This window comes from Aspergillus aculeatinus, assembly GCF_003184765.1.
Source record: "Aspergillus aculeatinus CBS 121060 unplaced genomic scaffold BO66scaffold_5, whole genome shotgun sequence".
Classification (NCBI taxonomy): domain Eukaryota; kingdom Fungi; phylum Ascomycota; class Eurotiomycetes; order Eurotiales; family Aspergillaceae; genus Aspergillus; species Aspergillus aculeatinus.
This window is the reverse complement of record NW_020291474.1, coordinates 604,036-616,516: the sequence shown is the minus strand read 5'-3', so window position 1 is coordinate 616,516 and position 12,481 is coordinate 604,036. Positions and strand designations below refer to the sequence as shown.

The window sequence follows — 12,481 nt, the reverse complement described above, 5'->3', positions numbered from 1 at the left end:
GCAGACCTCAAGTGTTCCGATCCATTGAATGTGAGTATAAAAAGAGTGACTTTGCAAATAGTATGTGAATAAGGCGGAACGGTCGCGATGAGATGATTGATTAGTAGTTCATTTGGCAGGTGACCATCGGAGAGAAACGCTTCCCAAACCGGTTAGAAGCTAACTTCTTCCCCCCTTCCCCCTTTAGTCCCGTGAGAGACCGGGCCGGGGTCTAGTTTTCTTCCGGCCTTGTCGCGGTAAAGCCAAGCAAGCAGAGTGTGAGAGAAAGTGAAAAGCAAATCATCGCGGCTCGATTTCTCACGGCTATCGATCGGCTCCTGGCTGCGCAGAAAACAAGAACCATCGACCACAACAATGTTTGTCACTTTATCTCCCTCTTTATAATAAACCCACCACTCTCTCAACTCTCCGCTCTACCCCACTTCTAGCCTTTGCGACTTCGATGCTAGAATCATCGTCTAAATCTCTTTCTTCCCTGTTGCGACAGGGCTCCGAATTTACATCACTAGCCCCCGTGACCCCTCCTTGAAAAATAATGACGGAGTTCCGATAATCTCTCGAATAACCGAACATGGATAACGGCGAGTCAAAATCGGATCGTGACCAGCGAGTCGCCCGACTATGGAAGCGCCTGGACACCAAAGGAGAAGGTCATCTTGATTTCCATGGTCTGAAAAAGGGGTTTAAAAAGATTGATCACCGTAAGCTTCAACCTACCTATGACCCGATCCCGTGCTTTTGCTGCAGGTGACCAACCTCCGTACGTCAAAACCACAGCTCTCAAGAATGCGGACAGCATGCTGCGCAGTATCATCAAGGCGGTCGATACCAACGAAGATGGCTTTATAGATTATCCTGGTAAGATCACGCGCATGCTTTCCCAACGGTCTATTTGTCTCTCTCCGGGCAACTGGCTTGAACCGCCCGGCATTTTTCCAACCTAATTATCATCAGAGTTCCGCGCATTTGTCGACCACACTGAGCTCGGATTGTGGCAGCTATTCGAGAGCATCGACCACAACCACAACGGAGAAATCGATAAGAATGAGCTCAAAACAGCCTTCGCGAGATCCGGGGTAACGGTCTCGAACGCCAAGTTGGAAGAGTTCTTTGCGGAGGTCGACAGGAACAAGGATGGCGTCATCTCTTATGCGGAGTGGAGGTATGCCTACTTAATGGCGGTCAGCTGAAGAAAGCTCCGGGGGTTTGCAGCTAATGATGGTCCTGTTATTTAGGGATTTCCTGCTCTTCCTGCCCGCCTACTCGTCCTCCAACCTCCGCTCCGTTTTGTCATACTACACGGCCACGGGCAATCTAAACCCGGAAGGAGATGTCCACATCAATGACCTGCAGGGTTTAGGTACAGACCTCTCGTTTCTTAGATGTTATATCTTGGCCATCAAAAACCTCTTGCACCACATCTCCCCAGTGCATCTCTTGACCAGCCTTCTCCCCTCAGCCTATGCGGAAATCGGCGGAGTACCAGAGCCCGGATTCGCATTCGAGACTGCTTCCGTACCGTCAGATGCCGATTTGGAGCTGGAGTGGCTGCCCATACCCAGGACCGTCGCCATGTGGATGTCCTTTCGATATTATGAAAAGAAGTTAACCGAGAACACTCCTCAATTAGGCTATTTCATCGCGGGCGGAATTGCAGGAGCCGTGTCACGGACAGCCACTGCTCCTCTTGATCGACTCAAAGTCTACCTTATCGCTCAGACTGGTGTGAAGCAGTCCGCAGTGCAGGCGGCCAAGGATGGGGCTCCGATACGTGCAGCGGGGAAAGCATCCAAAACACTTGCCGAGGCTGTCAAAGAACTATGGCGTGCGGGAGGTCTTCGGAGTTTGTTCGCAGGTATGTTTCGGACACGGCCCCGTGTTGCGAAGCAATGCTAACCGTCCAAGGCAACGGCTTGAATGTAGTCAAGGTCATGCCCGAGTCAGCCATTAAATTTGGCGCCTACGAGGTGAATGCGTCCTTCCCGGGCGAGTCGTTCGCTGACGATGCTAACACAAATGCAGTCGGCCAAACGCGCTTTTGCCCGCCTTGAGGGCCACAATGATACGAAGCAACTTAAACCAACTTCCCAGTTCTTGTCCGGAGGCTGTGGTGGAATGGTTGCACAGTATGCTGCACCACAAATTTAACCATGCGCTCGATATCTAACAACGTTACAGGTGCTTCGTCTACCCTCTCGATACTCTCAAATTGTAGGTGTTCACTTTGATTCCGTGTGATTGGATGTTTCTGTGGCTAATACCGTTCCTAGTCGGATGCAATGTTCAACTGTTGAAGGTGGCCCGCGAGGCAACCAGCTCATCGCAGCCACGGCTAAGAAGGTCTGGAACAAGCATGGAATCTTCGGCTTTTTCCGTGGCTTGCCGCTGGGCCTCGTGGGAATGTTTCCCTACGCTGCCATAGATCTGACGACATTCGAGTACATGAAGCGGGCCCTTATAGCACGCAAGGCACGGCTTCACAATTGCCATGAGGACGATGTCCCATTAAACAACTTCTCCACCGGAGCGATCGGCGCCACGAGTGGAGGCTTCAGTGCCTCCATGGTCTACCCTCTAAACGTGCTTCGAACAAGATTACAGGCTCAAGGCACTATTCTCCACCCCACCACATATACTGGCATCTTCGATGTCGCTCGCAAGACCATCCAAGCAGAAGGTTTACGTGGCCTGTACAAGGGACTCACGCCTAACCTCCTTAAAGTTGCACCTGCGGTTTCGATCAGTTACGTCGTCTACGAGAATGCCAAGCGAGCTCTGGGGTTGAGGTAAGGGCTTCGAAGCGAAGCACGAGTTATATCGCCCTTCGCCCTTCGCCCTTCGCCCTCCCATTTTAGGCCGCCCACCGCGTTTCGTTTTACCTTCCTCGATTTTTAGAATTCATTTTCCGAGATACCCTAGAAAAGCCAGTGGCCCGACCGGCCACCGTTGTTCGCTCTGTTCGGGTGGTGGGAATGCGCGATCGTCGAGACCTCTAGCTATGCATAGACGAGGGTGTCACTTCCTCTTCCCGCAGTCTCCCGTCCCGAAACCCCCGAAGGCTTTACTGTTTTGATTTTATGTCATTCGCATATGGCAATCACAAAAGCCATATTGCAGATTGGATGACCCAATTGTTTGGAAGAGTCGCATGCCCGACCTTTCCCTAAGCATGGGAGGTGTTGAGCGGTAGAGCATGTTACGGAGTTTTATTTCCAGTTTCGAATCTTTTTCTTTTTCACTGCCCCCTAGCCCTCCAGCTTTGTATAATGGGACATTTCCCCCGATAATGTTTGCAGGGAGAGTTACTGGATGTCCATGCTAGCCTTCAAGCTTTTTTTTTTTTTTTTTTTCATCTTGGTCATTTGTCCACTTTGTATGTAAAAAACTATCCACCCTTTTGCAAGATAATGGGGATGATGATAGAAAGGTACAGTACATTTAACTCATTGAGTATAGTTCATAAATTTGTTCTAAAATTATTTGGTACTCATCCTTCGTAGCAAATGTATCAATGCGATACAAACAACAATACCGCCCAATCCACCACCGACAATTTTTTACCTTCCGACCCTTTCCTGAAGAACTAAACAACAGCCCTCACCTCCTCCTCCAACGGCAGCACATCCGGCACCGGCCCCACGGGCGTGATCCCGAAGGGGTTGATCTGCTTATGACTCTTGGTATAGTGCTTCTTGATATGCTCGAAGTTGGTGGTGTCACGGAACGCGGGCACCTCCCAGTACAGCGTGCGCAACCACCGGTGGATGGCCGGGTACCCGGACCGGATGTCGCGGATATTGCACTTGAAGTGCTGCACGTAGACGGGGTCGAACCGCACGATGGTCGTGAACAGCCGGATGTCGGCCTCGGTGAGGCGGTCGCCGAAGAAGTACGGGCCCCGCTTGGTGTTTTCGGCGAGATGCTTCTCGATCCGGTCCAGCGAGGCGAAGAGCTGCGTCACGGCCTTCTCGTAGGCCTCCTGCGTCGTGGCGAAGCCGGACTTGTAGACGCCGTTGTTGACATCGTTGTAGATCCAATCGTTGGAGGTGTCGATCTCGGTTTGGAGATCCGTCGGGTAGGGGTCGATGCTGCGGTGGTGCTCGGGGAGGAGGGGGTCGAATTCGTGGTAGAGCATGCGGATGATCTCGGCGCTCTGGGTCGGGTGGTTAGATTTGGGGTGAAGCGGGGAAGGGGGAAGGGGGAAGGGGGAAGGGGGAAGGGGACACCCGTACCTCGTTGCTTACGATGCGCTTGGTCTTCTTGTCATACAGGACCGGAACGGTGAAGCGCGCGCTGTAGTCGGGGTCTTCGGCGAAGTAGATCTCGCGCAGGTGCGTGAATTCCGGGTGGTGGGGGTCGGAGGTGACGTTCTGCGAGGGTTCTTGCTCCTCCGCGGTGGCGAAGCGCCATCCTATTGTGATTCCGGGCGTGAGTGTTTATCGGACTGTATTGTGGGTGTGCTGGGGAAGTCAGGAAGTCAAACCTTTCTCGCCCAGGTGCCAGTGCACGGAAGTGAAGGAGATGATGTCCTCGAGGCCCTTGAGCTTGCGGGTGATCAAGGTGCGGTGGGCTGTGGACGACAGAAAAGAACCACGGTTAGTTGATTTGGTCTATGGCTGGTAAGAAGCTTGGACTAATCAAGAACTCACCCCAGGGACAGGCGTATGAGACGTAAAGGTGATAGCGGCCCTTCTCCGGGGGAAATTCAGCGCCGGGCTTGTTGGAAATGAAGTTGCGGAACGCCGATGTTTGACGCTTGAATTCGCCGGACTTGTCGGCGGGATTGACCCAGTCGGTGATTTTGTTGGTCTATCAATTGGCATCAAGGAGTCAGTAGGACAGTTCGCATATTCGTGAATCAAACAAGAGAAGGCTATTTTCTACCGCCATGGTGCGCGTTGAAGACACGAAATATGATGGTGCGGAGAGGCCGGAGGTTGACAATTTGGAGAACCCCGCGGAGTAACTGGGTTGCACGAAATGCTGCGATAGCTGGCGGATACGAGGCAATGCTTTGAACATGAGCAAACAGAGCCCAACAAGCCGGGAGCAATTGGTAGCTTTATAGTTATGAAACAAAAGAACAAGCTGGCAGGATCCGTTGAGAAATTGAATACGAGCTCGAGGCCACTTGCTGAGGGGCAATGCGGGGTGGGTGGAGATGACGTTATCAAATGCTTACTGATGCGCCAGTCATCCGTCTGGGACCGTCTGGGTCTTTTTCTTCCATGACAAACATTTAGCTCAGCACAACCACCACCTTACTTATCTACATACTTCCTGACTGACTAGTGATTATTACGGGAACTGAGTTTTAATTAACGAACACGAACACAACAACAAACAAATCACTCACCGCATTCTCTAGGAAATATTCCGAAATCTGACGAACATGTCAACGAACGACAGTTATAGCATTGCTTCTACTTACATAACGTTTATCTACGTTCATCCCAGCATAATCATTCTATACCAAGAACTTCGGCAAGGTAGACTATCGCTTTGCCTGCCTACTTCCTCAACTTCACCATCACGTAAGGAATCTCAACATCCTCCTCAGTCGTATCTTCTGCCGTCACCTCGAAAATGATGTTCTTCTGGTGCTCCGGAACAGGCTTCTTGCTAATGTGCTCAACCAGCTTACTCATCCTATTGCATTTTGGATTAGTATCATTTTCCTAGTCCCTGGAGGAACGCGTGCAGAGTGCGCTTGTGGGATAACTTACTTCAGAGGAAGACGGTCCTTAAGCTTGGACGGCGGGTAGAAGCTGGCGTACAGAAGACTAACACCAGAGCTGACCATGCTGATCTCCAGACCCAGGTCGGAGAAATGCTTGATGAAGTCCTGGAGCGGAATATCATCCAACTCAAAGCGGTCCCAAATCTGGTCAATAACGACCTCACCCTGCTTGCCCTGGTACTTGCCCTTCGGACTGGCAATGGGTTCACTGAACCCAAGGAAGGGCAGCGCCAGATTGACGAAGCCGTTCTTGTACTGTTCAATGTCGTCCTTACCGTCGATGATCTTGTACATTTCAAGGGCAACCAATCCAGTCACCAGGGCGGTAGTTGTGGCAATAGCAGGAATGATCTTGCCAGCAATGAATTTTGTCTTGTGGCGGTCGGCTTGGGGGATCTCGTAGTTGTCGGCACGCAAGTTACTAGCCGCAGTGATGAAGTCAATGTGATGGTTGGTGTCGTCGTCCTTCTCAAACTCGACTGGGTTCAGGCGGAAGCCAGCGAGAGACTTGGGAGATGGAAGTGAGTCAACGAGCTTTTGAATTTCCTGCCCATCATCGAAAGAAGAGCCAGAGGCAGGAGCATCCGGGTCCGGGTCATTCTCATTAGCCTGGATCTTGACTCCGGACTTGGGCGTGAACTCAGGAATGATCATGTTATCGACAATCTTCTTGTAGTAGCCCTTGTCTGCACCGGGGTTCTTAATGCCGTAGTTGAAGGCATGAAGGTTGGCTCCAGCAATGACGAAAGAGAGATGAGTGGGGTTGGTGCTGTCGAACTTGAGGGGGGTAGGAGCCCGCTTGGGCCCAGACCAGAACGGTTGCCCAGTGGAGGTCTTGGAATCCTTGGGGAAGTTAAACAGGAGCTGCTGGATGGCGTTGTTGTACTGAGCCTCGAACTGCTGGCGGGCCCAGACGATGCAGTCATCGAAGGTCAACGGCTTATCCGTCACCAGGAAGTCACGCAAATGCTCCAGAGTCTGCTTCTCGTTGCCAGCCTGCTTGAGAGTTTGTTCAATGTAGTTGGGCTGCGACAGATACATGTTGACAGCTTCCGGAGGACCAACAAAGTACGTCTGGAAGAGGTCCCGAGCCCAAGCAATAGTGTGCTCAATGCGGTTGGGGAAACTCTTCAGGGTACACATGGGGAAGGTCTTCTCGGGCGGGTCCTGGGAGCTTGAATAGGACTCGGTGATACGAGGAAGCACGACTTGGGTGTTGCCCTTGGTGCCGAGAGTGCCACTTTCGAGCAGTGGCTTTCTGAAGAAGACACACCGGCGATCAACATAAGTCCTCGCGTCAACATTGTCCAAAGCATTCGTGACACCGTCCAGGCGCTCCCAGAACTCCTCGTTGAAGATGTGCTCGGTATCAGAGCCTACGCGATCGCGAAGAGTGACAATCTTACCCTTGAGCTCGGGGTTCATCGCCTCCACAGCGGCAGAGGCACATTCACTCTTGAGTTTGCCGACGTCTCTGGAGCGGAACAAGAATTGCCGGTTAAGGTTGCTCTTCTCGATCTGGTCCATGTCCGTGACGTAGATTTTTCCCTTGGGACCGGTTCCTAGGCCCATCATGGCCCAGTTTTTCAGCGTCTCGCAGCCAATGGCACCAGAACCAACCAGGAACTGAGTGACGTTGGAGATCTTCTCCTGGAACTCCTTTCCAAAAACGGCAATCTGGCCGTCGTAGCGAGTGCCCAGGGGCTTGCAGGCCTCCTCGGAGCGGGTGACAGAAGTCGGAAGAGACTCCAGTGAGTCAAAGTACAGCCACTGATAGACAGGGTTGAACTTGCCGGAGACAGCCTTCAACACCTCTTGAGCGGCGAGACCTCCGAAGAGCGCGGCCAGCGGGTTCAAGTCACCACGGGCTTGGTAGCTGAGCTCCTTGAGAAGCTTCTCGTCTAACTCCACCTTCTCCTCCAGGCTAGACGATAGGTCGTTGGCAATCTTCAGCACCTCTTGAGCATCACTGTCGTTGTGAGGACGAGGAAGTTCACCGCCATGACCTTCTGCAAACTTGTGTAATGCTTGCACTCCAACGTGAAGCTGCAGCGGGCGATCAAACTTCGCGAAATCCGACACCATGACTTCGGGCTTCTTGAGCTGTTCCTCGAGTGGTGCGAAATCCATGAACTTTGGCATCTTGACCTGAGTATAAATACCACCAGCTTCGTAGGTTCCGAATTCAGACACGTCTCCAATGGAGAAAGTATAGGGGCCCTTGACGGTGACCTTGCGAGGAGCACATCCGTTCAGGCCCTCCATTCCTTTGACTTCCGAGAAAGTCACGAAATCACCATCTTCCAAGCCGTGTCGGGTCTCATCCAATGCCGAGACCAAGCCTTCCTCATCGATACTGGCCACGATTCCGCTGAGTGGCTCCTCGCCCGTAGCATCGCCGACCGTGAAGTTCTTTCCGAAGTCGTTGAAAAGATAACCAAAAAGACCGAAAGTATCCGTGATAGTGAGGTAAATACCGTTCTTGTGGCAGAAGTCGGCGATGGCGAGCTGTTCTTTCAGTGGGGTCAGGGTAAGGACAATCGCTTGGTAGCGTTTCAGCTGTTCCAGGTCGTCAACTAGGCTGGCGCCTTCATGAACTGTGACCGGGACATAGGAGTTCAATTCCGCAACTCTCGGCGCTGTCACCTCGGCACGAGGCTTGCCGACATCTCGGGGCTGGAGGAAGAACTGGGAAGAGAGGTCTGAGATGGCAACCGGTGCAGGGTCGTACAGAGTGAGGGACTTGACACCAGCAAGAGCGATGTTCTTAGCTGAAACGCTGTCAGTCAAGTGTGCTCCCATTCTTGCCAAAACGTGGGTGGTGCCTACCAATCTCAACACCCAGGCCCTTCAAACCAACAACCAGGACATTCGATTTGCCCATACGTTTCATAGCTTCATGGCCGAGGACATAACTAGAATAGACGGCCACCTATCAGTGTCTCATCAACCAGCGAAAGCAAAAACCAGCTTGTACTTACAGTTGCCGGCTGTAAAGAGATTCATCAATCTCTCCCTGCTTGATCAACTCCACAGTTTCCTGTGGGTTGTCAATTTGCATCTTGGAGTCCTATGGTCGATTAGTAGTCGGAGATTGAGTGGGGCTGTGAGTATCAAGAAGACATACAGTCATGATCTTCTTCTCCGGCGGAGCTTTGTTATCAACAGACGCTCTGCGCTTTCCAGGCTTCGCAGCGTCACGAACGGGAAGTTCGGAAGAAATTGTGAAAGTTCTCAAAGGAAAGTCTTGCCACGGGAGCAAGACTTTCTAATCAGGTTGAATGGGGCCTACAGCTCGCACTGCAAGTCACGGAGGAGGGGTAAAGGCGGTAGAGTTGAGGAAGGTTTGGGTAGGGGAGGACGTAACGACAAAAGGGAGGACGAAGAAATGAGGATTTTGAGCGGATAGAAAGAGTAGGAGAGATGTTGAGAGTAGAAAAAAAGTCCAAAGCAAAGAAAGAGTTGGATAGACAGCGAAGAGGAGAAAGATGGATCACTAATGCTACGACTTCCCTCGGCGGCGACGTAAGAGAGGGACAAGCTGTCGATATTGCTGACTCAGCCAGAATCGCAGCCGTGATTGGCTAGAGCCCCGCGGACACTGGCCAGCACCGATGGAACTCAAGAAAGCGGAAAGAAGGGTCCGTCCCGACCGGAGGTTGCCAGGCACTTCGTTTGCTCTTTGTTGATGCGTCGCCGTTTAGTCTTTGACATTTGGACTCTTTGATCAACTCTCCCATCATGCATCTGTTGAGAAAGGCTAGAACCTAAACAAACTAAGATACTCTCTGCTCTCTAGACCGTTATTGGGCTAATAGGCTGGTATCTCATTTGTTCTATGCCTTGCCGCAGGTATCATCTACCTCCGCAGATCTCGCGACGCGCCGCGATATAGGGCGAGGGGCTAGCAAAGAGGCTTGCTTGCTCATAGCCACGACTCAATGCCAGCACCTATACATGTGTCGCTTTGAGATCCTGGGACGTTCAATTCTATATTGGCAACGTCAGAAGTCTAAACGAGATAGAGATCTCGCCTTGAGGTTCGCTTGCGCTCTTTCGGTATCTCCATTAATGACCGTCTGACCTCGAGTTTGCGTCCACCTAGGGAATTACCACCACAATGCTCCACGAAATCCTCCTCTGCCTCTCAGGCCAGCCGTCGCCTCTTTTCAATCCGCAAAGTGAAGAATCTCTTGTCGCTGAAGATGCCTTCCCTCTCGTCTCTCCCCCGGAAAAGGCCCTCCTCGCCTCACTTGCCCATTTAAGCCGTCTCCATGCCAGATTGCGACATAGTACAGGATTGATATCGGCTTCCCATGAATCCGTCATTTGTCGGGCAGTCTCAACGGCTATCAGTTCGCAACATCTTGGGGGGTTTCAGCGAAAAATACTAGAGGTGGAAAAGGCGATTTTGGTCGAAGACAGTGCTTATGTCGGCGGTTACGGTATTGTGCCACTGTCCACAATAGTCGGGGAATTCGCGCCTTGGACTCGGCGACTTGAATGGATGTGGCAGGTAGTCAGGTATATACAGCTTGCAGACACGAAAGGGGTCGGCCCAACGTGCAGTGGCGCAGCCTTGATGGACCACCTTCGAGCGGAGCTGCAAACGGGTTATGCTGATGTGAGGGAGATTGCACTTCACCTGGTTAGCACTGCGGAGACTGCTTGGATCCGGCAATTATCAACATGGTTATTATATGGTAACCTTCCGATTCTTGGGAAAACCGACTTCTTTATCCAGGAAGCGAATGAGACAAATTTTGAACTGCATTCAGAGCTCCTACCGCAATTTGTGCTACCCCAGACGGCATCATCTATCCTCTTTATTGGCAAGACTTTGAATCTAATCCGAGCGAAACGGGGTACTTGGAACGATACCGGTATCTCCACGTCCCCAGTCACGCTACGGGAAGAGCATATTAAGCATCTTGCTGCTCTGAAGTCACCAATGACGGCAACCATGATCTCCACTGTTGTTGTGTCTATACGGCTTTCTTTGTCTCAAAGCACGCTCTCAGCCCTCCTGCCGACAGCTAAGATCCTTGAAACGTTGTCTGTCTTACATGATTTCTTGCTACTCGGACGTGGAGAATTCGCAACGGCGCTTGTTTCGCATGCAGACTCTCGTCTACATGAGAAGCGACAGAGAAATGCGAACTCAAGATCCAAGAGTGAACCGATGGCTGGACTTAAAAACACATCTATCAAAGAGGTCGACGTGATGGCAACCTTGGCCCAGACTTTGACGGAGCTCTACTCTCAGCAAAATGAAGAAGATCCTGCAGATGATGAACTTGATCACGCAAAGTCCTTGCTACGTTTGGCGATCGATGAGCACAGAGATGATGGAGAAGAGGCGCTGTCTCAAGTTGCGAACGAAGTGCACTCAGGAATCAAGTTGTCGAAAATAACCTTCGACGACCTCTTGTTTCCCATCGCAACGAAGCTTTCGGTGCAAGTCAATCCTCCTCTCGATTTGTTCCTTTCCGCCTCTGATACGTCCGTGTACTCGAAGATCCACTCCTTCCTCTTAGGTATCCGTCGCGCTCATATCCACCTTGGTGACCTTTGGAAACGCACCTCTCTCCGGAGATGCTATCCTTCGCCCTGGGGGCCTCCTCGAAGCAATACTCCTTATGGCCAGAATAGGCTAAGGGAAGGGAGACAGAGGGACAACGTCAGACTCAGGCAGATGAGGGCAGTTTGGGCAACGTGTAGCGGCTCGCTCTTTGTGCTGTCCGAGATCGGAAGTTATTTTCAGGGAGAGGTCATCAACGAATCATGGCAACACTTCCAACAATGGATTGAAGGCGGCACATCACAATCGACATATGCTACAAGCTCCCGACCTGGAACAGCATCATCGTCGAGAAGCAAACAGACTAGTGCACCCCTGACAACTTCCCGAGCGTCGGATTCGAGCTTAAACCGCGATAGCCAGGGCCTCAGACGGCATGATCCAGAAACTATAACTGCTGCCCATCGTCGGTACCTTTTCACTTTAGCTGAAGCTCTTTTCCTGACAGACGTGCCATTTACGAAGGTGCTGAGATTCCTGCTCGCAGGCATCGAGCATTTTATTGCGCTTGTGGTGCGCCTAGAAGGCATACAACGCCATATGGACCTAGAAACAGACGAAGGGGTGATCGACTCTTTGGTAGACTACGCAGGAGAGGAACGGGAAGTGTGGCAGGCTCTAGAAGCTGCACGGCTTGGTGTCGAAGGTGGGATCAGAGATGTTATCTTACGCCTTCGAGACATAGATGATAACCGATCTGGCGAAGGGCGGCAATTGTTTGACACGGTCAAGGACAAAGGTGATGACTGGTCGTATCAGTCTCTTGATGCCGAGCCCGGTTTTCAACACTACGTTCCCCGGAAGGCAGCCGGCGTTGATCGGCTTCTCATGAAACTAGACTTCGGGAATGCCAATGGAAGCATTGGACCTGGTGCTGCTGCAGGCGGGATTGCCGGCATTGCTTAATGCACAAGGTATGGCATACCTTGGCACACAAATCTCGCGATTGCATTGGAAAGAAGTCGTCAGCTTCAATAAGCTCAAGGGAAAGCAGAGCCATCAAGCCCGACTGCAGCCATCGATAATGGCCCAACTCAACCTCTGCGTTTTTACGCATAGAACGTGGCGGCATCGCCGCCCTTGATTTCTACTTCAGCGCAACAACTCTAAGCCGACTAGGCCATGACTCGCAGGTTTGGAGCTCCACCTCGGATTCTCCA

At 51.7% G+C, this 12,481-nt stretch overlaps 3 protein-coding genes across 3 annotated transcripts; 2 read left to right on the top strand and 1 right to left on the bottom strand.

The window, feature by feature from the left end:
- Positions 1-571: 571 nt before the first annotated feature.
- BO66DRAFT_314130 (calcium-binding mitochondrial carrier protein) lies at positions 572-2,790 on the top strand (the record flags this gene model as incomplete). Its single annotated transcript, XM_025643418.1, has 8 exons — positions 572-701; positions 778-858; positions 955-1,162; positions 1,236-1,855; positions 1,906-1,967; positions 2,023-2,126; positions 2,179-2,211; positions 2,271-2,790. The coding sequence occupies 8 exons, from the start codon at positions 572-574 to the stop codon at positions 2,788-2,790; spliced, it is 1,758 nt and encodes a 585-aa protein (XP_025507829.1).
- A 702-nt stretch (positions 2,791-3,492) lies between these two features.
- On the bottom strand, positions 3,493-9,224 carry ubaA (E1 ubiquitin-activating protein ubaA). Its single transcript, XM_025650270.1, has 12 exons — positions 8,868-9,224; positions 8,722-8,810; positions 8,570-8,655; positions 5,727-8,511; positions 5,529-5,649; positions 5,432-5,442; positions 5,278-5,288; positions 5,183-5,223; positions 4,650-4,809; positions 4,484-4,570; positions 4,233-4,411; positions 3,493-4,153 (listed from the first exon to the last, which is right to left on the bottom strand). The coding sequence occupies exons 1-12, from the start codon at positions 8,871-8,873 to the stop codon at positions 3,584-3,586; spliced, it is 4,146 nt and encodes a 1,381-aa protein (XP_025507828.1). The 5' UTR covers positions 8,874-9,224; the 3' UTR covers positions 3,493-3,583.
- Positions 9,225-9,440: 216 nt separating this feature from the next.
- BO66DRAFT_178021 (putative gamma-tubulin complex component GCP4) lies at positions 9,441-12,463 on the top strand. Its single transcript, XM_025642352.1, has 2 exons — positions 9,441-9,780; positions 9,846-12,463. Exon 2 carries the CDS (start codon positions 9,861-9,863, stop codon positions 12,225-12,227), a length of 2,367 nt encoding a protein of 788 aa, XP_025507827.1. The 5' UTR covers positions 9,441-9,780; positions 9,846-9,860; the 3' UTR covers positions 12,228-12,463.
- The last annotated feature ends 18 nt before the right edge of the window (positions 12,464-12,481 follow it).

Excerpts from the sequence above, each read along its gene's own strand:
- BO66DRAFT_178021 (XM_025642352.1), top strand. The coding sequence starts at position 9,861 with ATGCTCCACGAAATCCTCCTCTGCCTCTCAGGCCAGCCGTCGCCTCTT.
- ubaA (XM_025650270.1), bottom strand. Across the intron at positions 8,512-8,569 it reads GGGCCTGGGTGTTGAGATTG|CTAAGAACATCGCTCTTGCT; the intron begins GTAGGCACCACC and ends ACAGCGTTTCAG. Across the intron at positions 5,650-5,726 it reads AAGGACCGTCTTCCTCTGAA|GATGAGTAAGCTGGTTGAGC; the intron begins GTAAGTTATCCC and ends AAAATGCAATAG.